This window comes from Epinephelus moara, chromosome 10 (genome assembly GCF_006386435.1).
Source record: "Epinephelus moara isolate mb chromosome 10, YSFRI_EMoa_1.0, whole genome shotgun sequence".
In the NCBI taxonomy this organism is placed as follows: domain Eukaryota; kingdom Metazoa; phylum Chordata; class Actinopteri; order Perciformes; family Serranidae; genus Epinephelus; species Epinephelus moara.
In genome coordinates this window covers 5,600,454-5,625,303 of record NC_065515.1, presented here as the reverse complement: position 1 = coordinate 5,625,303, position 24,850 = coordinate 5,600,454, and the positions used below count along the sequence as shown (strand labels likewise).

The 24,850-nt window shown below is 42.7% G+C and overlaps 1 protein-coding gene across 6 annotated transcripts in view; it reads right to left on the bottom strand.

Moving 5' to 3' along the window:
- The window catches only part of palld (palladin, cytoskeletal associated protein), a 70,649-nt gene that overhangs the window by 5,766 nt on the left and 40,033 nt on the right, over nt 1-24,850 (bottom strand). For 2 of the 6 annotated variants that reach the window (XM_050054545.1, XM_050054550.1), the window contains 8 exons: nt 22,996-23,031; nt 6,404-7,084; nt 5,419-5,563; nt 5,005-5,106; nt 3,435-3,467; nt 2,182-2,403; nt 713-862; nt 235-323 (listed from right to left, as the gene is read on the bottom strand). In XM_050054545.1, the coding sequence (XP_049910502.1) occupies nt 235-323; nt 713-862; nt 2,182-2,403; nt 3,435-3,467; nt 5,005-5,106; nt 5,419-5,563; nt 6,404-7,084; nt 22,996-23,031 (1,458 nt within the window). Of the gene's footprint in view, nt 1-234; nt 324-712; nt 863-2,181; nt 2,404-3,434; nt 3,468-5,004; nt 5,107-5,418; nt 5,564-6,403; nt 7,085-14,980; nt 15,141-22,995; nt 23,032-24,850 lie in introns of those variants that run through there. The other 4 variants (XM_050054551.1, XM_050054546.1, XM_050054547.1 and 1 more) reach the window with 4 other exon arrangements.

Below are 24,850 nucleotides of genomic sequence, written 5' to 3'. Positions count from 1 at the left end.
GAAAGAAAACTGTGATTCAGCACACAGCAAGTATTTGCGTAAATAGCAGCTTCTTGGAACATTTGACATCAGAAAAATACACACTATAAAATCTTTGTGAGTGAGCACAGAAGTCACGCAGATGGTGAACAGCCTGCAGCACATGTGCCAGCCAGCAGCTCCAGGTTGTGAATTAAACACCAAGATATTCTGTTTAGTCTTTACTCCGTCTCTTGTGGGTCAGTGAAGTCTCACCTGCGCATGTGTCCGGGTGTGGAGCGTTGGCTTCGGCCTCGCTGGTTCACAGCCTGGACCATCATCCTGCCGGTGCAGCTCACCCGGCCCTGTGAGGGGAAGATAGACACGGAGAGAGGGAGCTCATGAGGTGTTGACACTCCACTGCAGCACACACAGCAGTCAGACAGGGAGGAGGAAATAAAAAGTGAGTGTTGGAGCTGGAAAGAGCAGTTAGAAAGCCTGTAGCACATGGACTTTTGACCCTCATTAGGGCTTTAGCGGTTTCCCGTCTCATTCAACGCCCTCTTCCTCTTCAGGCTGGAGACTATTATCTTAATACTCATTATTCTCTCGCTAATGGGCACTGACCTCTTCTAAGAGCAGCCAAACAGGCGTGTGTGTGCATTTTTTTCTTTTAATGAAACGCTGCATGGAAATTTATGTAATATTTAGTGGTGTGGGTTTTTTTTCTAGAGCTCTGCACCCGTCTGCTCACCTCAGGGTTGCCTGCCATGATGGTGTAGTTGCCGTCATCATCCAGTGAGGCTGCAGCAGTGTGCAGAGAGCAGGTACCATCAGCGTCACGGCTGATCCTGTAGTGCTCGCTCCTCTTGGAGATCTGCTTGCCATCTTTGAACCAGTAGACCTGTGACACAAGATGACAGATCAGACAAGTTGGCTTTTTATTTGTAAGGGGAGACAGCCCAGGTGAATAGGGTAAAACTTTTAACTGATAGATATCACCATGAAACTGAATACTGAATACTTACATCAAGATGTAAGATAAGAAAAAGATCATTTTTTGTATTACACATTTTATGAAATTAAATGTTTAAATATGAAAATGATTGAATATGTGCAGATCTGCATACATTTCCAGAACAGAAATCTGAGCTAAAAGCAAGGTTCAAAATTATTGTTTTATTTTGTTGACATATTAAGAGTTAACAGTTTTTACAAAGGGAATTTTAGATATCTTAGTTTAATCAGTCCATAAATCAGAAAGTACCGTCAAAAGCCTTTAAAAAAAAATCTATTTTCAACATGCTTTTAGGAATAAAATGTCATATCTATCAGGCTATGAATGATATATGAACAAACCCCTCTGTAAAAACCTTAGAATATAGATGAAGTGGAAATTTCTGATGCAGGATATAGGAAAAAAAATCATTTTGATGACTTACATTAAGGTACTTATTTTTGTATGACAAGGTTTCAATGTTATGTTTAAAGGTTCTGTGTGTAACTTTCACAAAATCCTTGTTATTAGTGACCCTTCTCTCCACTGTTGTGTTTCCACTAAACTCAGAGTTTGAACAATAGAATATTTTTTGTTGACTTGCACTCTTGTCATACGCGCGTGAAATCACTGAATCAATTTTTTTCCGAATTTTGCTATGTTAGCTAGGTAGCAATTTGTACATGTTAGCAAGCAAGCTAATATTAACTAACATTAGCATATGTATACAATTACATACAGTACTTTTAAATATGCAAATGAAGCATTATCTAATTAAATGTGTGATTAAATATGTGCCTTTTGCATATATTCAATTTATTTATTTATTTATTTACATTTTAAACAAAAATGCAGTATCATCTTTAAATTGTTTTGCTGCAGTGCTCGATCTCTCTTCCACCTCTATCTCTGCCTTTCTTTTAATCCATCACTTCATTCTGAAGCCTGTCATCACCATGTCATTAATGTGCACAGAGCCAGGCAGCCAGCCCGGGCCAGTGTGTTCTCCTGCAAAGGGCCTCCCCTTATCACAACAAAGAGCATATGCACAATATCTGCACCCTCCATCATCAACATCACACATCAGCAACTCCCGAAGCCAGGGAGTCATGCCATCATCAGTGCTTCAAAATTACCATCTATTGATAATCACTACAGCATCACCTCCAACAATGTTTAGTCCTTCAGGGTGATGAGATTGTTTCAGTGACTGTTCAACCTCCCACCTTTGGTTTGGGGTCTCCGTGGACCTTGCAGGAGAAGGTGACTGGCATGCCCTCGAAGACTTTGTAGTGTTTGAGCTTCTGGTCGAAGGATGGTGCCACCCCCTTCCCGGCTGAGTCTTCATCGTGCTGCACATCGTCGTCTGATTCCTCCACGGGAGAACGCTCCAGACGAAATTCAATCTCACTGATCAGGCGCTGCTCAAAGCTGGACACTTTGTATTCCTACATGACAGAGAAGGAGAAAGAGAAAATATTTAGAGACAGCAGACAGTAATACTAGACTAGGTTGGCGTGATCACGTGGCAGTGGCAAGCATGTGTAAGAGCGTGCGGAAAGCTCTCAATAAAACCCTGTTTGCCTTATTCCACATTTTGTACACACCCATTAACCTGTCTTCATTGTCACCCCAACTACCAACTTTCTCTCAATTTCCTAATTCTCTCTGCCCAGATGAGCCACTCCTCCTCCCCACCACCTCCCATCAATCTCTCATCACTGTAGCTCTGCTGAGGCAGAGAGAACATCTGCAGAGCGGCGTGGTCCGATGACACATCATCACACAGATAATGACAGGCCTCGGGAACAGCTGCAGAACCAGCATTTATCCTCAATCTGCCACTCATAACGACAGCAATCACAGAAGTAGCCCATCCTGATCTACTGAGGTATTATCCTGTAATAGCACTGAGGCAGCTGCTGCAGCATGTTCCTTTTTACATATCTAACAAAGTAATATTCAATTATCCCTCCTTTCTAAAGACATAACTTAATTGCTTCTTAAATCTTGAACGCAGATTAACATTGCGGCATGCATTGCGTGATGGAAACAAGATAGAACTAAGTGCAGTCTGTGTAAAAACCAAACATGCTGACAGATACTTGTGTTGCGATCAAGCTCCAACATGCTTCAGTATCTGATTGAGTTCAAACTAACCATACTAAACAACAACAACCTACTGTAAGAGGTGCAGGGACCAAGTTTTACACATGCTCAATCAGTTCTGTTCTGTTGTGTTTACAGACACACCTGCTTGTGAATGGACTACACAGTGAATACAGAACCACAGGGACCGAAAAACAAACTGATGCCCGTTGTTTTCCATTTGTTCCCTTATCAGCTAATCCCCAGTCCTGACCCTGCTCAGGACAAAGTGAACGCACCCTAGCTTTTAGCGTGACTTTGTGTGCACATTTTACACAGAGTGAGTGAAAAACCGGGAGGTGACAGAGAGAAACAAAAAGGTTTCAAACACCTTTTGAGGAAAATGGGGAGATGGCTTGACTTCCTGTTGAGAGAAAAAAGTGGTTTTGTGTGTTGTACTGTCACTGTGCATCACAGTTAGTCTGTGTGTGTGTGTTCAGTGTGTGTGCATGTTCAATCTTACCTGCTCCCAAAAACAGAAAATTAAAATGCACATGCTTCACCATGAAAACACAATTTCTCACGATGCATTCCCAGGCTCAGAGCCGTGCAGTGCTGTAATGCCACAACCAATCAGATTGCTCGTCATGCCAACAGGCTAGATCACACGAAGTGGCACAGTGTGGACACAACATGTGTTTTAATGGTGTTGCCTAAACCTGCATTGTGACTTCACGTAACTAATCAGTGTGTGGCACTGTGTCATTCAGAGCCCCTTCATTCTGCTGTCATTTTTTGGTACTTGCTGCAATTTTAAGTAACAATAATAAACAGACAGTTCACCTCCAAATCAAAAATACATGTTTTCCCTTTTACCTGCAGTGCTATTTATTAGTCTAGATTGTTTTGGTGTGAGTTGCAGAGTGTTGGAGATATAGTCCGTAGAGATGTCTGCCTTCTCTAAAGCACCAAAAAAATCTATTTGAAAAATTCAAACAGAAGTGTCTCTTTCCAGAAATCATGACCCGTAAACTTCAGATAATCCCCAGACCTTGTTGTGAGGTCGCGAGGTTCGAGTTTGTGACAGCGTGAGATGTAAACATCAGTGGCATCCTCCTTGGCTGAGCTGTAACGTTAGCTAGCTCAGTGGTACGAGGTGAGCAAGCAGTAGATGCAAGCTTCCTTCTGCTCAGTGATACAGTTGGCGGGTGTAGTTCGGTAGAAAGAAAATGGTACCTACATGAGACTGCTCATAACAATGTCTGTGTGTCATCTTGAGTAACTGGGTCATGATTTTTGGATAGAGACATTGCTGTTGAATTTTTCAAGTGTACGTTTTTGTTTATGTCCAACACTCTGCAACTCACACCAAAATAATCTGGATTGATAGACAGAACTACAGTAAAGAGGAAAACATCGACAAATAGTTTCTTCCATGCGTGAATGAACAACCAGCACTGTGTTGAGGTGCTACACTCTCGCACTTCCACAGAACTACCTGGTGGCTCAAAGTCGGACAAACGTCTATGTGAGCCTTCAAACAGTGTTACTCAGCAGCATGTTTGCAGCAATGCTGGTTTCCACCAGTTTGCATAAACAGAGCTTTTTATGGAGGGCTCTGGAGGACTTTGCAGTGTTTATACCCTGCTTTCATAACTTGTTCTTCAACAGTGTTTACAGGGACTGGGGGGGGCAGGAGTGAGGGGGGTGCGCCCTAATTCAACAGTATATAAACAAAAGCCAGTGTGTCATGAGATAGGAATGACACCAGCAACGTATCGGTGGACAAAACAGAAAGGTGCTTGTGTCGTGTACATGCAACAGTGGGAGTCCTGGAGGAAAAAACAGCACTGCTAGTGTTTGTTGGTCAAACATTTCCATGCCTGTGTGATTTCAGGTGAGTGTGTACGTGTGTGATTTTCCTCTCCAAGTGTGTCGATCCTGATAAAGAGCCACCGTACCTGTGTGACCGGCTCCTCCTCTGTCTCCTGTGTGTTTAAGACTGTGGCAGCGTTGTCGGCACCCAGCAGTCTGCGAGCCATCTTCTCCTCATAGGTTAACCTCTGGAAGCAGGGATTAATGGGATCAGCCGGGGGTTAGTTTGTGAGTTGCAGAAAACACTCTTATACACACCATCAGCTAGCAACTGTATCTTGTGTTAATTAGGGATGTAATTATTTATGGAGAAAACATTTGAATTTATTTCAGGGTGCATGGCACAACAAGATTAAATACACATTTATGGGTAGTTTTTTTACATGAATAGTTGTATGAATTGTTAATCTGTGTTAATGACGTGATTGCCTGCAAACACACAGTTGTTTCAGTAATGGAATAAGGCTAACACACACACACACGCACACACACGCACACACCTGTTGACCATTGCTTATGCGCTCCTCTTTAAAGCGCAGTTTTCTCTCCAAGTCCTGGATGACAGCGTCCTTGGATCCTTGGATGTCCGAGTCAGAGGCCATGCGGGGCGTCTTGGTGACTGAGGACTTCCTGGGGAACGCTTTGCTGAAAGAAGGACAAAACAGAAACATTTGTCAGCATTACCGCCGTGACACTCTGCTCTGTGACGCACGCACATTATCTCAACGTGTCGCAGCTCCTCTTCCCTCTGCAGCTCCTTTTGCTCCCACTCTGGCTCTCTCATATCCACCCTTATCTGGACTTGTCCAGCTATAGCATTCCACAATGTGTCTTCTTATCTCTCACAACTGCAGCAGGAATGCCAGGGTGAGAGGGGGAGGGCAGAAGTGAGTGAGGGGCTGATGAAAAATTACTGGCAAAAACTTTAAGGTGGAATGTCCTTGATGGAGGGGGAAAAAAAATCAAAAATTTCTCCCTCCTGGACGGCCATCAGAAGAAAATTATCTAGACAACAACAGATTTTTATCGGCTAACTTAATATGCAGAGCTCAAGATTGAAATCCAGCAACCTTTCAGTCCACATGAGCTGCACAAATAACTCTCTGAAGTGATAGATCTTGACAGCTAACAATTACGAAAACAAAGTCTGAGTGTTTATTTGATTTTTGACACACCTTTCACTCTGGGGTCATCTTGTATATTTTCTTCCCCTGTGGGTGCTAAAGCTCTTGCACCTTTGTGTCTATGTGTGCGGGTTGTGTGTGTTTCAAAGGAGTCTTTAGTTAGCGTTTCCCTGTAAACATGCTGTATAAAAATGTAAACATGTCATATTCCATCTAGCAGACATTCCGCCTCTGGTTGCCAGCAGGTTTATCTGACGAGGAGCTCAACTCGCCTGAGACACATTGTGTATAAAGAAAACACTTACGTAACTTGACAGACACTGTACAGAGAGCTGTAAAAGTGCATGTGAGGGATACTTACACAGTGCCGTTGCCTTTAGGAAGGCCCAGGGCGTTGACTGTAGGACTGCCGGGTGAGGAGGGCGTGGAGGGCAACACTGAGGACAGGAAGCTGGAGGCTGGAGATGGAGGGACGGAGGAGAATGGCGAGGACATATCTGAGAGGGCTGGAGACATGGGCATGGGCGGAGGGGGAGGAGGTGGAGGTGGTGGAAAGTCTTGGACGGGGCCTGATGGAGAGGACAGGTTACTGGAACCGAAGAAGGGCGGAGGTGGAGGTGGGAAGGAAGGAGAGCTCGGAGACTCCACGCTGCTGGCCTTGGTGAAGGGGGGCACGGTGACCCTGGTGAAAGGCTTATGTGAGGTGGGAGGAGACAGGGGGGAGGACAGGCTGGACCCTGAGGAGCCAGAGGACTGGGTGACGTAGCCCGCTCCGCTGGGACTCTGAGCAGCAATGAACTGCTTGGGCCGGGCGTAGTTGAAGGTGCTCGCCTGCATGGTTGCACTGCTCTCCAACTCCTGGAAGGAGGGAGGAGGTGGAAGAGGTGGAGATGACGGGGCAGGTGGAGGCACTTCCTGAGATGGTAGCTGAGGTGGAGGTGGGACTTCCTGGTTCTGCTGTTCCTGCTGCTGCTGCCAGTTGGCTGCTTCCTGTTGCTCCAATAGAATCTGATCCTGCAGCTGCTTCAGCTGAGACGCGTTCCTGTGAAGCAGAAGAATGGTCGTCAGTGACAGTTATCACAAACGAGAGTGTTTCCTTAAGGAAGGGTCATTCAGGCCGTTCTCATGTACTGCTTGTACGTATACTCCGTGGTGTAGTGGAGGGTAGACACTAGATGCACAATATTGGATTTTTTGCTGATATCCGATATGCTCCTATGTAACAACTCATTTGACTGATAACTGATACCAATATCGATATATCCACTTTTTTCCCTAGTCTCTTATGTCATACTATGCAATTATACTCTCTTCGTGATGGCCCACCAGCAGGCTATACCCACTTCTTTTTCTGTCTGTTTACAGTATACGCACATATCCACAAAAAAACTCTTAGAATATAATATTACACCGACTTCCTTCCTGGTAATCAACACATAGTAGTACACCCATCTCATCAACTACAACTACACCACTACCTATTAGGGATGTTACGATCCATCGATCTGGATCAATATCGGTTTAGTCATCAATGATCCAATATCATCAATGCAGAGTAAAAACATGCTCCATATCATCATCTTTACCTTTAGTTTGAAATTCTGTGTCACTGTCAAACAGCAGCAGGCAGATGGCAAGCAGCCAAGAGAAAGATAACGAAGATGTAGCTATTAACTCGGGAATAAATCAGCAGTGGAAATATTTCCGATTTCAGAGAAAATACAGGTCAACAGACAGAGCACGTGGCGTATGTAAACAATGCCATTAAGGGATAAAACATGACGTACCGTTACCTGCCTGCTAACTTCTGACTGCAACATTAGCTCCTCTGTTTCAACGTCAGGCTGAAATGCAACTGTGGGACGCCGTGACTCAAACCGACGGTGAGTAAGAATATTATGTGTATTTAAGCTATGAGTTGAGGAAACAAAGTGCATGCAAATATATGCAGTGCGTGGAGTAGTCATGTAGTCCGTTAAAGCCTAACGTTAGCTTTTTACTTCTGGCGATCGCATTTAAGCTTCAAATGCGGTATGAAAGGTGTTCATATGTGAAGATTATCTCGCTGAACAAAACCTGTAAGTATCATAAACTTGTGTTAGCCACAGAGCTTATTTTCTGACATAATCCAAAACGCAATGCAAAAATCACATTCACTTTCTCTTCCGGGAACCAGCGCAATGCTAAACTTCCGGGTTTTGACGTCAGCCCTGCCACACTCTATATCGTCTCATATCAATCGCAGGCCCCTGAATCGCATTGAATCAAGACTGTATTGTGGTAGACTTTGTAATATTGGCACCCTACCCCTACTGCGTATACCTACAAAAATGAATGCACCGCAATTTATGTTTAACTCACGTAATTATAAGCCAGTAATTTGTGGTGGTGTATGGGTCAAACAACACAGGACTTCCCCTCAGGAGAACAGTGTTTGGAACAAGGTTGGAAATTAACTTTTTAGTCCATCTGCCACGACTGTTGGATTCTAAAATCTACCAGCACTCAATAGTTACCATTGTTTTTTGGCTGGTGAGTGACACAAATCCAGCAGCCACTTGCATATTTTACCAGCATTTGACTGGTGAATGGTGCTGATTTCCAACCCTGGTTTGGAACAGTGTGAAACCAAATTAACTTTGAGTTTATTTAAGGAACGTACTCACCATGTTTCTTTTCCTGAACCTACCCTAATTAAACCTAACCTAATTAACTTTACATAACATCATTTGTTGAGTGTTAATTCATTAAATCTCATATGAATTGTTGTATGAGGATACGTTGCATACTTTAAAGGGGGGGGGGTTTTGGTATTATGTTGATTGTGTAGGGGGGGGGGGGGGGGGGGGGGGGGGGTCTCTGTAACAAACTAAGACTTGTAAAAATGTTACAAAATCATGCAGCTGTTGTCGATTTATGCATGACTCCATCGCCTGGTCTGTGTCCAACTGTAGTCAGAACACAACTGGCAGTAATGTTAGATGCCAAAAGCGAGCATAATCGATGAAGAGCTAGAATGTCAATCAAAGTCTTGGCCAGAAAATTGTGAACATATTAATTATTAAAATACTTAAAGGATTTTGTGGATGACATCAGCACGTGGTCGTACACTGATGGTTTTCAACAGGAGTTAAAGTGAACTGTTTTTCCTCTGGTCTGAAGGTGACAGATTGTCAGGCCTGAGGGTTCAGGCAAAGTAGTGTTATGTGGACAAATTGTGTGTGTGTGTGTGTGTCAGTGTGTGTTCTGGGAAGGAAACTGCTGCACCAGCAGCACGAACTGATAGGTTATCAGCCTCTAGCCTCTCACAAAGACTTGCTAAAAAGCCGGCCTGTTGACAATACATCAAGTATGGTAAAGGAATCATGAGATAAGTGCAGCAGTGAGAAAAACAGTTCTGTTCAACAGTGTGACAGTTTACCCTAATGGAGTGTAAACTGGTGTGAGCTCAGATATGTTTTTCTATCTGAACCACATGGTTGAGGTGTGGCTCCTGGTATCTGAATGGCATTGTGATGAAAGAAAAACACAAATGTCATGCAATGTGGTGTCATTTTGCCAGGGATGGGTCCTGATGATGAAGCATTATGTTTTTTCACAGAGGTGTGGTTGCCCAGTCTCTCCCCCAGCTTGGTTGATTCACGTCATTGTGGGAGAGAGGGAGGTTAGAAATTTTGCAGAGCCATCAGCTCAGATCTACAGTTTTTGCTTTCTTGAAGCATCACTGAATCAAGCACCAAGAGGGTTTTAAAGTGGACTAACTTTGTAAACCACAAGACGCAGTGAACTCTAGAAGCTCTCCTTGAGGATCAGGAGGACGTGGGTCTTTGGGAAAGTTATAAACCTTCAGAGTATACAGCTATGTGTATATGAGACTGATGAGTTCTTCATAGGCAGCCTGTTCAAAATATACTGTGCATCCCAGTGGTGCATGTTGTCAGGAGTCCACCAGGACCAAGTTCACGTGCCCAAATCTGTTCCAGATGTTGAATAATCAGCGGAGTCTTTCGACTATTTTTCATCTGTGAGAATGCAAAGAAGACTCCCCTTCTTTTAACCTCCCCCCTGTATCCATTTGCAAACACCAGTGAGTATTTCACAAAACTGACAGTTGTAGCATAGTGTAACAAATCCACCACACAATCCAACAGCAACATGACTGATTAGCCTGTCTTAGCCTGTTATTTCGGTCATATGCTCCCTTCAAGAGGAGACTTCACATGCCCAAATAAATAGTCATTAATTCATAACTGTTCATTGCGATCATTCCAGCTTATAGTGACCTGCTGCTGTCCTCACCGACCGCAAGAGTGCAAAATCGATTCAACGTGTCCCCCCTTCTCTGTATACATTTTTCTTTACATTCTCCAAAGCTCTCCTGTTCAGGCCTCAACCAAAAGAGTGCTTTTACAGGAATAGTTTGGCAGCTCGTGAGGCTCGCTGCGCTCTGCAGCGGTTTGATTCCTTTTTTGGCTGTGTTCTTGGAGCGTCAGGCACAAAGCACCCTGCCCGTCTGCTCCAGCAGAGAGGAAACACACTTAATTTCCTCGAGGCCTCATCCCTCTCAACCCGACACACACCGCTTTACTGCCTCAGCATGAAAGACCCCAAAGGCCGTTGAAGCTTTTTATCTATGTTTTTGACATAAATGCTGTAAGTGTATGAGCAGAAGGTAGAGTGGATGTTATCCAGCTTTAACTTACATCATCTCTATTGCCTTAAAAGGTGCTTTCTATATAAAGTAACTACGGCTAAAAAAGCACCTGCATTCATCACAAAGCCAGACTGCTGAGCAACCCTTTACGTGGTATCATAACATACCGGTACTCTCTCTCTTATAATGGTCAAGAAATCCCTGATTCAGGAAGTAGAAAGAAGAGATCCCTCTGCATTCCAGTGTGAAGCATTTAGGGAGATGTATTGGCAATAATGGAATATAATATCATAAGTATGTTTTCTTTAGTGTACAATCACCTGAAAATAAGAATCACAGTGTTTTTGTTATCTTAAATGAGCAGTTTATATCTACATAGGAAGTGGGTCCTGGTCTATGGAGATCGCCATGTTGCACCGCCATGTTCCTACAGTAGCCCACAACAGACAAACTACACACTTGCTCTAGATATTTTTATCATTTCCTTTTTTGCATCTTCCATTGTAATGAACAGTCCCTCTGCAAAGAGAGCATCAGAAAAACACCATTTTTTAAACATGAAACTGCCTCATTCAGTGATTTTACAAGCTTAAATCACCAAGGCCATTTGTTTTTGTGAGGAAGAAACCTCTTCAGATAACTTGTCTCCCAGTATAAACCACTCAACACTGAAGAAACTCTAACCAGGAGAAGTTTCAGCTAGTTGCAGTCTGCAATCTTAACCACTAGATGCCACTAAATCCCCCTAAAGCCTACACACTGGACCTTTAAAATGGCATCTGACTTACATCTAATTACAATGCAACATAATAAAATTCTGATTTTGTCAGATTAGATTAGCCTCTTATTGAGGTGTTTGGCATGCTTCATATTTGCAGGCGCATGAAAAGGTCAGCTTGTTTAATTTGCAGCTGCATGAATAGTTTTATGACCCACTTAAGGATTTACGTCAAGCGAAGGTCATCCAGACTCAGCGACCCTCCAGCTCTGATCTACCAGACCGCTTTGACCACAAAGAGCACACCACGTCCTGCCTTTTCATCCCAGCTGTGCTCTAAAACAGCCCGCCCCCTGCCTCGTGTAAATGATTATAAGATATCTACAAATGGCCTGAGAAGCAGAGCAGATCTCCATCACTCGCTCTTATTCTTTGTCTCTGTGGCGGAGACTTGGGGCTGAATTAGAAGGGAAGTGTTCCTCTGTCGCTATGCCAACGGCCCTGTGTTTTGCTGTTCTGGTCCGAGCCAACTGGCCCACAGAGCGCCGTGCTCCGCTGAGAGAAAACGCTCCAGCTCCTCTGTCTGTCATTCTGTAACACAGCATTACTCTTATGTCTCTCTCCCTCATTGCCTCTCTTTTTTTACTTTTGGTGGTAAAAATAGGCAAAGCAGTCCCTCTTTTCATCTTGAAAAATACTTTCCTAGGGCTGGATCCTGTCTGTAAACTCTTTAATGGGGGGGAAAGAAAGAAGGGTAGAAAAGGCAAAGAGGAATCTGGTGTGGAGTAACTTTGTCTCTCCAGTTTCTACATGGAAAAGCTCAATAAACAGATCCAGGAACAGCTTAACAGTAACTTAATTGAAAGAGTGTTTTACAGCCCAGTGATGTACACCGAGACGTGTAGGTCTTTACCAGCAGCATCTTGCTTTAATAAATGAAGACCTCAACATCTTAAATGGCCGTGTTTACTCGGTGCTGCTTGTTTGTGCTTCCTGAACAATAACGAGCCGGGCTGCGTGAGAAACTCATCCGCTGATCCACCGACCTATTGGAGCAAGCTGGGAGCAGTCTGAAGCTTTATCCGCCGCTCATCTCGTTAGCTCTGCAGCTGGCTGAAAAGACAGATTATTAGACCGGCCAGCTGTTGACAGGAAGCAGACGAGTAAGAGAACAGGAAGTGGTTGAGTGAACATAGGCAGTAATGAGGGGTTTCCTCCTGTAAACAACAACATGAGGGGAACTGAGGACTTGCCTGTTCTCTTTAAAATTGTGAAGGTGTTTATAAACAGAAAAATGGAGATTAGATGCACACAACACGACATCCAGGCTGTTAGGCAAGTGGAAAGCTTTAGTGGGTGTTTCAGGCTATAGGCCCCATTCTGTGTTTGAATCACACCTCTGTGTATTTGTTTCTGCAAACATCTGTGGCTCAGCAACAGAGCGACCTTGCCATTTGTTAATGATTTATATCCAAATAGTCAAATTGAGCTCCGGCATCACACCTACAACACAAACACAGGCGCCTGAGATCATTACACGCACAGTGCTCGACCCAAACCGTGACTCAGATAATGGGTTCACGACAGCAGAAATGCAAATCACCACAGCTGTGACGCTTACCCCCCTCTCTGGTCACACAAAAACAAGGTGTGTCTTGTTTTTTTTTACACACACCTGGTTCATGGTTGCCTCACTTGTATTCGAGCATTGCGTCATTGCTTCAGCGCGTCAATACAAACTTGTCAGATGCCCCCAAGCTGGATTAGGTGATCAGTCTGACGTAATGACTGAGCTGGTGTCTGAATGACTTTCACACTGACAGACTGTGAGTAAAACTGTCTGTTTAAACTGCAGGATAAGTTACTTCTTCTTTGGTAGAATTGGTTTTTGTGTCACCTCTGACAGGATATGTGTCAGACTGGGAATTTTCTTAACATTTTCGGAGAGGAGTGACACGCTGTAATAATACAAGGTTACCAAGAAAAGGCACACAGAATCATTCCAATCATGCACTCTTGGTCTCTTCATTTGTGTCTCACTCTCACACACACATCACTCTCCTGACTCCCTCCTCCTCTGCATGTCTGCCTCCCTCTTCTCTCACAAGAGAAAGCAGACTGGCTAAGGAGCCACTCCAAGTTTCCAAGAACATTTCAATATAATCTCACAGTTCTGTCTGACCCCAAAAACCAATCTGCTGCTGCTGGGAACACACGATATTCAATATATCCCACATACGAAAAAGCGTTTTATTCTCCCCCTGCAGCTTCCATTCATTCACCTCCTCCCTGTCAGGTGACATGTTCTCTCTCTTGCCTTTGTTCTCCTGGATGTCCTTAACTTATTTTCAACCCCTCTCCTCCCTGGGTACCCCAGCAACCCCCCCTTCTCCTCGTTCTCTCTGGCTCTAATTGCACACACACCACATAAAACAGAACCAGACTGTTTTCCTTTCCCCCCTCTCTTTAAAACAGAGCGTTTTTCTTATTCCAGCCGCACCAACAGCTCACGGCTGCTCTGCTCACCCACTTTCTCCCTGCCCTACTTTCTTTCTTTCTTTCTTCTTCTACTATTATTTCCCCCTTGCTCTCTGTCTGAGCTCGTATTTCATATCCAAGTGTAGGTAAAGAGGGCTCTCTGCAATCACTGAGCCCTGCTTTTCTCTGTATACCTCCATCCATCCCTCCTCTCCCCACTCCTCCGCCTTTTCTGTCCAAGTGAGACTGGGAGTGTTTTTTTTTCGTTCTCTGTAGCAAGAATGTTGAAGACATTCTTCTCTGGATTGGAGTGGGAAAGACATTGCCATCAAATGGGATTAGCAGCAGGAGTGGAGGGAGAGGAGGAGGAGGAAGGGGAAGGAAGAGTCAGGGGGAGAAAGACAGGCAAAAGTGAAGAGGAAACAAGTCAGTGAAAGAGTCAGATGAGTAAGACACAAGCTTTCTCACCTAACAGACTCTATTGTGATAACTAATCCATCTGACTCCACCGAGGAGCTCTGCAAACAAATGAACCTCACCACATAAACACAGTCGAAACTGCATCACAGACGCAACACTAGAAAGAAAACTAACTTTGTTGGTGATGCCGCTCCTCTGCTCTTTCTCTCTATAGCCTGAACTCACTACCTTTCCTGAGCCTCCAGCAAATGAATGGGTATCACACACTCAGCCTCTCAGTGCTCCCAGAAAACCACACACCCATTCTGAAAACATATGATTTAAACATTAACATGCCAAACTGGTAAACCAGGAAAACGGGAAAAAATAGTCCTTATTCTGCCTCAATCATTTGTCTTCGTCTTTCTTCCTTTACTCCCTAATTCAAATTTAATGACAGACTCCAGTGCTTTTTCATTGACATAAATAAATGAGATAAATAATAAACAAACAACCCAAAACACAACATAAACGCAACATTTTTAAAAAGTTTCCTCCCTGAGAGTTAAAAATTTAAAAGTTAAAAGTTCAAAAAGCAAGTTTATCCATTTCCCCATCACCCTATCAGCCCTGCTGAAGTTTGCCTGATTCAAAAAAAGTTGTCAGTCCACGTAAAAGAAAAGTTTTACCTTCAGTGTTGTGGTCTTGGTGTGCAGCAGCTCTGATATTCCCCTGCAGGAGAGTAAACTATGTCTCAGTGCTGCCCTGCCAGGTGTGAGGAGCATATATAGAGCCCTGAGCAGCCAGACAGTGACAGACGCAGTCGCTCGCTCGCTCTCCCTCTCTGCATGAGTCAGTCTGTCTGTGAGCTCCTCCTCTTCACAATAAAGGCTCCCGGCCTGCCTGAGACTGAGCCCCTTCAGAATAAAAGCTCTGAAGTATACTGTGCTGACGGAGGAACTTCCCTTTGGGAGTCAGGAACCAAAAATAACAACAGCTTTTAAAGTCGCAGGTAAAGAAAACGTATATGAGAAAAGCAGAATGAGAGAGACACCTATCGCTGATTGCTTTTACGTGTCCTTTTGTGTCCACATTTGTATTGTTTCCTGACTGACAAAAGGCTAGAGAGACAGGGTGATAGAGGAGAGAGAATAGAAGATAGATTTGAGAAATTAATCACCTGTGACAATGGATGACACAAATGAAGTTTGCCCATTGTACGTTTGAAACAACGCCCTTTCTGGAAATAAAATCCACATTCTGTGTTATTCTTTATGGCCACGCAGAGACACCATCTACCCTTTACATGTACACAGAGAACAATGCTGAGAATGTGGAACATAATAGTTTTATGTAACGTGCAGTATAAGACCTTTGGAACAATATGGAGACGAAGTCACTCCAAACACAACCGCACAGATCTGGTTTCATTCACTGAAATATGTTCACAAATATTCAGTTTCTCAATCAGAGAGTTTTCTCCTTCATTTTTGTAGCATGAAACAAAACCTTTTTGGGAACTTATCATTTCTATTTTTATGTGTAATGCCTCTATTTTTAGAGCCGCCGTGTGTTTTCCAGGCTACTGATGAATCACAGCGTGTTGATGGGAGGTGGGAGCCCAGGGATCTGGCCCTGTGTGGTTGTAAGTGTGTCTGCATATTGGGGAAAGGTCAGGGATCCATTAGGAGAGGGTCTTCCTCTCTCTAGAGATGCGAGTCATTCCATGTGTATTGACTCACTGACACTAAAATGCGAGTCAGAGTGAATCTCCTCTGCGCTCAGAGCCGGCTCTTGGTGACAGCTGTGTCATGAGATTAGTGTGTGTATACATTATTACACCCTCTAATTAACAAGTGGAAGTGGTGTACTGGTCTGACTGGGAGTGTGTCTAAAGGGAGATCAAGTCTATACCACACTTGCAGCCACACACACACACCGCTTGCACCAACAGCCAAGGTCAGGATTTAATCAGACGTTGATTGACCTCATCCGGAAACAATGTGATCCTCTGAGTGTGTGTGTGTGTGTGTACGGTAATGTGTATTTATCTGTGTGTTTCTCAGTGTTTAACATACCAGGGTGTTCTTTCCTGGGAAACACAGTCTGCTTTCTATGAGGGGATCATTGAGGCCTGTTAGTTTCCATGCTGTCAACTCCCAAGCATACACCCTGGTCTCTTGCTCCCCTCATCTCTCCATGCGTCTTTTCATCGCTCCCTTTCCCCTCTGCTCACCCCTCTTTCTTCCAGCCCCCTCTCTGTGTTGTGAAGGTCAGCTCCGACAACTCTCTTCCTTATTTGGAAAGTTTCTCCATTCCACGCAGGTCATTCTAGCCCGACCGACCAATCCAGTGGTTAGTTGGTCTGGTGTCTCAGCCAATCCTATGTCTCCCATGTCCTTTTAAGGACTGCCCATCTCTCACTCTGGAGGTTTGATGTGAAATTATCTGCTTTTCCTGCTCCCTTGAGTCTACGGTGACTTCATTTAGCTTTTTATTCTATTGCACAATCTCCTTTTCTCCCTGATGACAACTAACTTTCTGGTTCTGCCTTTTTCTCTCTCCATGTGCTGGTAATCAAAAACCTTTCTGGCCTGCGTTCACTGAAGCGAAGGTATCAGTTAGGGAACTGATCAACACTCAGTGTTTTACTTCCATTTTTAATTAGACGTTTGATGATGATAAACCCACAAGCAGAGTTCTCAGTGTGTATCCAGTGCCATATGTGGTTCTTTAGCATGCATGTTTCCCGCTTTCCATAAAACCGCAAGCAACACCTCGACAAGAAAGTGATTGTTAATACTTCATTAGAGAGTTCATGACTTGCACCTCGTAAACACAAACACACTGCTGAGAGGAAGCTCTGAGTCACAGCGCAGATATGCGACAAATCCTGGCAGCCAGAGCTCCTTGCTCAACAATGCAGCACAGGAAGGATATAGAAAAATTGGATGCAAATTCATACAACAACATAAAAAAATCTTATCAGTAGTCTATTGTAAAAAAAAAAATTCAGAGGCATGGACAGCAACAACCAATCACCTGCTGCGTCTTTACACTGTAAACACAAGTAGACATTGTGTGTATGTGTGTGACAGTGGGAGACTGATGAGGGCTGTTGGCAAAGAGCTGTTTGTTTCCTTCAGTTTGTATGCTGTTCCCCTGACAACAGCCTCACTGGGGTTAAAGAGGTTTGGAGCTACTGCAGAAATCATTTAATCTCAGTGGTATGGCAATTATGTCAGCGGACAGGGATTGAAAGGTATAAAGTCAAGCTGCATGCAATACAGGCCACATTAAAGTGGATTAGACCATTGCTCATATTTATCACTGCAGTATGTAAGTGTGCAAAGCCAGGACACATTAAAGTTGGTAAGTGACACACATGGCGTCACTTGCACACTGTTGATCTAAGCTCCTGTGCCTTTGAGGCTTGGTCTGCACAGTGTAAAGGTTTTTTTAAATTGTCATCGTGAGCAAAAAATTTTCTTTCTAGGTTAGTTAAAAGAGTATCGGTAAAAAAACTGCACTTTAAAATGTAACGATCATTCTTTATTCAGAATCAGAAATACTTTGCTGATCCCTGAGGGGAAATTGTGATTAATTTCAGTTGCTCTGATGTAAAGAATAGAGAATTAGAAGAAGTAAGACTATGAGTATGAAATAGATGTAAATATATAGTAATAAATTCGAAAAATAGAAATAAAAATGTGCATTATGCTACTATATTTACACTAGTACTTAAGAAAGTAGGAATAAAATGTACATCTTCACTGTGGTGAGTCTTTAAGTGTGTAAAAATATACAAATATGTGCATTGTGCTACATTACACTGTATAAACTAATGTTACATTTATAACTATAAAACATTTATTGTGCTGTAATGGTTACTACAATATATACATCAATAAACAATAATGTGCATTGTATGTTGAATAATTATGTACGTTCAAGAGGTGTTAAGATTATTGCACAGTTGAATAATTGCACCAATTATTGCATGTTGAAAAAGTAATAGTAATTTTAGGTAAGGTATTGATCAAAAAACTTAAACTTAAACGCAGGAATGGTCAACGGCACAACCATGCCAGAACACAGCATAATAAACAGTAGAAAGCAGCATGGAGGCCAGTGTGAAATGTGGTTACTTCTATTTTATATCGTTTACTTCAGTCTTTCTTTTAAACTGCTGACTTAATTTAGAAGTTTAAGCTTTGCTTGGACAGAGATAGGTGGAAATTATGGCAGTGTGGCATCACGCTGGAAAAGGGGTGAAAGTTAGCATGCTCACCTGGTGTCTTGTTTCCATTACTGCCAACCTGAGCTGGAGTTGATAAATACTTGTAACTACTGCATTTGTCCTGGGAATGAACACCGACAACAACTTACCTTTCCCATTAGATAAAAAAGCCAGATGTTAGTGGTAGTGGTTAGTGTTCTTTAGCTGCACTTAAAATATTAGTTCAAAACTCTTTATAATTAAGTGCAGGCACTGCTTACCGTATGACCAGTAGGTCTTTGCTTCGTTTAAATTAACACACACAACTTAGGTCTCTCTTTTTCCACCATCTGGCTTTATGCTACCACCCTACTTAGATTACCCAGTCAATCATTACTTACGACGCCATCTCTTTAGCAAATAATCAGCAAATACTGGAATCATTTTAGACCCGCAGTGTAGTTAGAGAAGGCTAAACTGAGGTCCTGTTCAGTGTCGACGTGTGTGCCTGTTTTTCATCATCTGTAATCTTAGCATACTGAGTAAAAATGAACATACTGTAAAAATCCACAGACACGTTGCTAGTGAGAGTTCGTCTGACACATGAACAGCACTGTGTGGAATGAAATACGTGCAAGAGAACAATTTCAACTGTCAAAGTTGATTCCTGGTCTTATGAAAGAGAGATTAAGCTGTGGAATGGTTCGAGGATAATTGTTGCCTCTGCTACTCGTGCTGTGTGTGTGACGCCCACCCAGACATTATCCCACCCTATAATATAATGCTTTGCCCCTATTATCACGGTCAATATCAGTGTGGTCACACCTTCGACGTGTTGCACTGGCTTGACACTTTTAACTGTCTCCTCCTTTGTCTTGGAGTCTCGTTTTACAGGCTTTGGTTTCTTGAAATGGTTACTCAATATTATTGTTCCACTTCATCATCATGTACTTTCCTCCAACCTAGAGGTATGTAAGTGACTTAGCAACACAAGGAAGGCATTATCTCAACAGCAAAGCTACCATAGTGAAATCTGGGTATAAGAAATGTGAAAACACACAGCCACAGGCACCTCTTGTACTAGCAAGGGTATGCCATTACACAGAAATGAAGGGAAGAAACGTCCTTGTGAAATGTCACACTGGGCAAACGTGTACCTTTATCAATATACAAAAGCTGACACCAAACACCAGCATCACTGACACCTCATCCATCAACACATACTCACAGACACGCATGTGCATGAGCGCTCACTCACACGCAAATTTACAAGCTCCATGTGTTATCAGTCTCTCATGATGTGGCCCTGCATATGGTCACGTGTGTACAGTTAAACCCTGGATAGCCCTGAACAGAGGGGAGTTGTGTTGTCGATTCAGGAGAGACAATAACTCTGTCCAACATGGCAGTGACCTTACTTTGAGATACAACGTGTCATCCAGCTGAATTATGGCTTGTCTCGTAGTATCCTCTCACAGTGCGTTTCAAAGCTGTAAATAACGGTAGTACAAAATTCTGACAGATCTTTGTTTAGACAAGGGACTTGACTCGACTGGACCAGTAAAACCATGGCATAATAACCTTTTAAGAACAACTCTAAATTTTTCTCTTTCTTTTAGTGTAAAGAAGTACTTCTGAAAACATTCATAGATGGTGAAAAACCCTGAGATGTCTCAAGAAAAATAACTTCAACATTCAGTAAGTCTACTACTCACTGCATTTTTCCACACATGTCCACTCCTGTGTGGTAATGCTGGCATCACCACACCAAACTAAAGTGGAAGCTATTGAGGAAGCAGGTTAGGTTATCTCCTGGCTTACAGACCCTTTGGCAGTGCCTTAGCAATAGAGATCCACTGATGTTGTTTTAAGGTTGAAGCTGCTGATTGACTTTGATGTTTTGCGCAATGTTTAATATCTTTAAAAATGACCACAGTCAGTATTCATTGTTATTCCAGGGAAGTGTATATTGTTACCTCTTAAGGCTCGGACATAGTTTCTGTATTGAATGTCCGCGGACAGCTGTGGTCATGCTGATGTGCCCGTGGCTGTATTCATAGTACAATTGAGGGTCCATGTCAGCCAGTGAGCTTACTGTCCTCCAACTGCCAGAATCAGATGAAAAAGAAACAACAAAGAAGCTGCTTGGGTGGAGTGATTGTCTGTCAAATATCCAACTTAAACTAACTTCACTGTGGTGAGTTGGCTGTGGCTGTCTTGACTGCAGTATTTAGGATCGAACTTGCTTTGTCTGCTATGCGTACAGTCCACATGACCATAGGCTGCATGTGGACGTCTGCACAGGGCCTCTTTGGACCCTCACGACCATGGGTGGATGATGACATTTATGTCATGTGGACCAAATGAGACCCTCACAAACACTTGGACGCAGAATCCATGATTCACTGCATCACTATTAGTGGTCATCCAGTGGGCTGTATTGGACCTTTTGGTGGGCTGATTCTGGCCCGCATGCCGTTTGTTTGACATCCCTGATTTAGACGCTTCTGCAGGAAGCCCAGTTTATCTTCAAGACCATTTCAATCAAATAGGCTTCCATCCCAAGATAACTTTTAGTTGCCATACATAACAAATCTACCTAAAGAAGTAGGTTATTTTAGCAAAGTATGTTTGCTTTGTATGCTTAATCCTCGGAGCAGTTTATGAGAGGGCAGTAAAAACACTGGCTGTACTCTGTGTCACTTGTTGGTTTTATCCTGCTTACAGTAGTCTGAAAACAACACATCCATCAATTTTACAACTATAGCAAGTAACCAAATATTATTTGTTTCTATGTGCAGAATTACTGACAAAATGTTGCCCTCCAGAGGAAGCTACAACGAGACTGCGCTGCCAATTTGCAATCTATCTATTCTCTACCATGTGGTACAACTCTGCTTTCTCTCCAAACCTGATGGTTGGTTCGAATCCAACTGGCCAATCTGGGCCTCTCCCCTGAGAATTTCCTTTGATTCTTATCCTGACGTCTGACATTAACGCCGGGCATCAAACCCAAATGCCTACCGACCCTGCTCCCTCTTCCTTCAGCACAGAAAAAACAGCGGGTCTGTTTTCACAGCTCAGGTCTCCTGCAGTCCCTCCTGCCTGCCAAGTCACACAACGACTTCCTCCATCTCATCAGCTCGGTGTTATTGAAGCAAAAATCATCCCTTACACAGGCTTCCAGCGTGTTATTCATATGATTTAGAACGAGTTATTCTAGATTTGTGAACATGTACACATCTACCAATAGCTACAAACACCAGTGTTAACATTGTAATGTTATTAAATGCAGCTGTCCCTTTATAAATTAATAACGACTGAGATTCATTTTTGGGGATATCCGCATATGAGTCACATTTACGTGGGAGCAGAGGCTTGTATGAACAGAAATCCTGAAAACTGTAGGAATAACTCTCAATAAGTATTAAATAGACACTGAACTGCAGGTAATAAAACTCCATCTATACTGATCCCTACTGCCTTTATGTAAATACACTTAAACAATTAGGCTATTTCATGATATTGCCTTGTTCTAAAAATACACAGCATGGTTTCCACTCTGTCTATCGGATTTATAGCTTCTCAACAACATGCTCTGTTAGTGTTGCTTATTAAAAAGAACTCCTATAAAATGTAAATTTAAAAAAAAGCAATTAAAGTAACAAACTAGGAGCATTTTCAAAAGCTGCAGGCTTTACTGAGCTCTGCTGATGTTTCATAGCAGCATGTGATTCACAGGGATGAAACAGTTTATCAGTCTGCAGGGAATGTGCCACACGACAAACAGGATATGATGAACTCCATGATAAAATCGAAGGTCTTAGGCTGAGAGTGGTCAGTCTCTGTTCCCTACATACTACCTGAGGAAACAGAGTGCAGTCTGGCAGAAACGTGACCTTTGGTTAATGGCGGGGCTGCTGTTTTTACTGTGTAATTATAGAATTTAAAGGGGAGAGGGGTGGCGTGTGCTTTCTAATTGCTTCACAGTTGGGAGCTGATTGTTTTTAATAATGTATTTACGTTGTTATTATGGATAAACTGTTAGAAGCAGCTTTACTGCCTCATTCATCCAGCATAGAGGTCTGATCTGGAGACAAAAGTCTGTTTATTTTTTTATCTTTTTCATATTCATAAGATCAATCTCATTAATGTTTTTGCACGGCACAGAAGAAAATTGATTTACAGATTGGAATATTAATCTCTCTTGCCATTTGCACAATAGCAAATCCTGCATAACTAATATACAGTATGTCAGTTGTATATTATCAGCTGATTCCACTCAGTTCTTGTCTCACTGCTGCCTCTCATTCATCATCCCACAGTGTAGTAATGTAAAGCACTTTATACGGAATGAGTCAGAAACCATAACGTAATTTCTACTGTTGTGTCTGTGTTTGCATCCGTGATAGCTTGATTAATGAGGCTACGTGTGACGCCACTCAGATCACATCCAGAGCATCACCCTCACAGTCAAATATTTACCTGTAATTTTCCGCCTCCTCCTCTATATTCTCAGCTCTGGAAGCACAGAATTAACAAGTCACGACATTTATGTCAACAGATATGCAATACTGTAGCATCCATCAGCAGAAAGCCCAGTACACATGCAGTGGAAATAGACTGTGCAATGCAAGAACCAAGCTTTACTGCACTGTAACCAAACTCTAGTCTAAATGCAGCCTGTCATAACCTACAGCAACACTTTTAACCATCTGCTTTTGATGGGATATACTGCTCACATTGTTTAACACAGTAATATTAGACACCTCTACAAAAAAAACTCCCCACCTAAGTTTTGTCAAACTGCAGGGGAAAATATGAAGAGCGAAAAATAAGAGAAGAGCCAAAAAAGGACTGATGGGCAAATTCACAAGAAGACTGCGTGGCTTTTGCAGCTGCTAACCCTGCATAAATAAAACTAAAAGAAAGTGTAATTTTGAAAGCACCCGCAAAGGGTGAAATGCACCCCTAACTCCGCTGCCAAGCAAATAGCATCTCAGTGCTCCTGCGCTATTTGCATGTATTTAAATTAGGTCATATGCACACATTAAGCGCATTATTGGCCCTTGTCTATGCCAATGAGCCTTATTGCAAAAACAATTCTCAAAAATGAGTGCTAATAGCCACACGCAGTTAGAGTGAGAATTATTAGCGTCTTCAGAGAGTTGGTGGTAACTGAAGCTGATTTATAAGGGGTGTCAAACCCACATGCAGCACCAATGGCACTGACATATCATCAGCACAATATGTTTTGTGAATCAAACCTTGAGACAGGGCAGATGAGCTATTCATGGTGCTATCAGTGGCCGCAATCCATTCTTTGTGAATTTGCCCCAGTATCCCTTTGTTCACCAACATGGAACTGGATCTGTTCCGGGTTGAGCACTTAATTTTGAACTGTTCTGAGCATATTGACCAAAGCTACTACTTTTTACTTAAACTGCATTGCGCAGTGCCTGCCATTAATGATGCATCCTTGATAACAATGGTTCGGCTCAAACCTGGTGGAAAAGAAGGCTCATTTGCTAGAAAAGACTAAGGTTCCGTGAATCCTGAACAGAACATGTTCAAGAACCAGAGCTAATTTGGTGGAAAAGGGGTATAGGAGTCCATTCAAGACATTCTGTGAACTGTATTCAGGCACAGTGGGGCTTTGAGCTAAAGACCAATGTCAGCAATGCTAGCACGTTGATGGTCAGCGGGTATAATGTTTAACATTTTAGTTTAGCAAGTTAGCATTTGAATATTTGCTAAGTGGTACCAAATACAAGGTAAAGCTGAGGCAAGAATGTAGTCATAAACCGAAGTATTGAATAAGCAGAAATATTGACTGTTGATGGTGCTAGATGAAAGTCAGAGTTTTTACAATACATCCTCTGCAGACAATAAACATCTGCACCAAATTTTACCGCAATCCATTAAAAGATGTCAGCCTCATGGTGGCGCTAGATGAAAATTCAGGGGATTCATCGTCTGGGAACAACAAATGTTAAAGTTTGTTGTCAATCCATCTTGTAAATGTTGAGATATTTCACTGAATAATATTTTGAACTGCTGGTCGCACCAGAAAAAAAGTAGGATTCATCCTCTGGGAATCATGAATGTTTTTACAGAATTTAATAACCATCCATCAAATGTATGTTCGGGATATGTTAGTCTGGAACAACGTGGTGAGCAAACCGGCTAACCGACAGACTTACTGTCTCTAAAACAGCTAAAATAAAGAAGAGAAGAAAACAAATATCTCTAAACCAGCCAATAGGGGGAAGAATACACTGCAATTATTTGTGTATGCTGTGCTGTCATTAGTCACCAGAAAGGCATCAGTGAGACACCC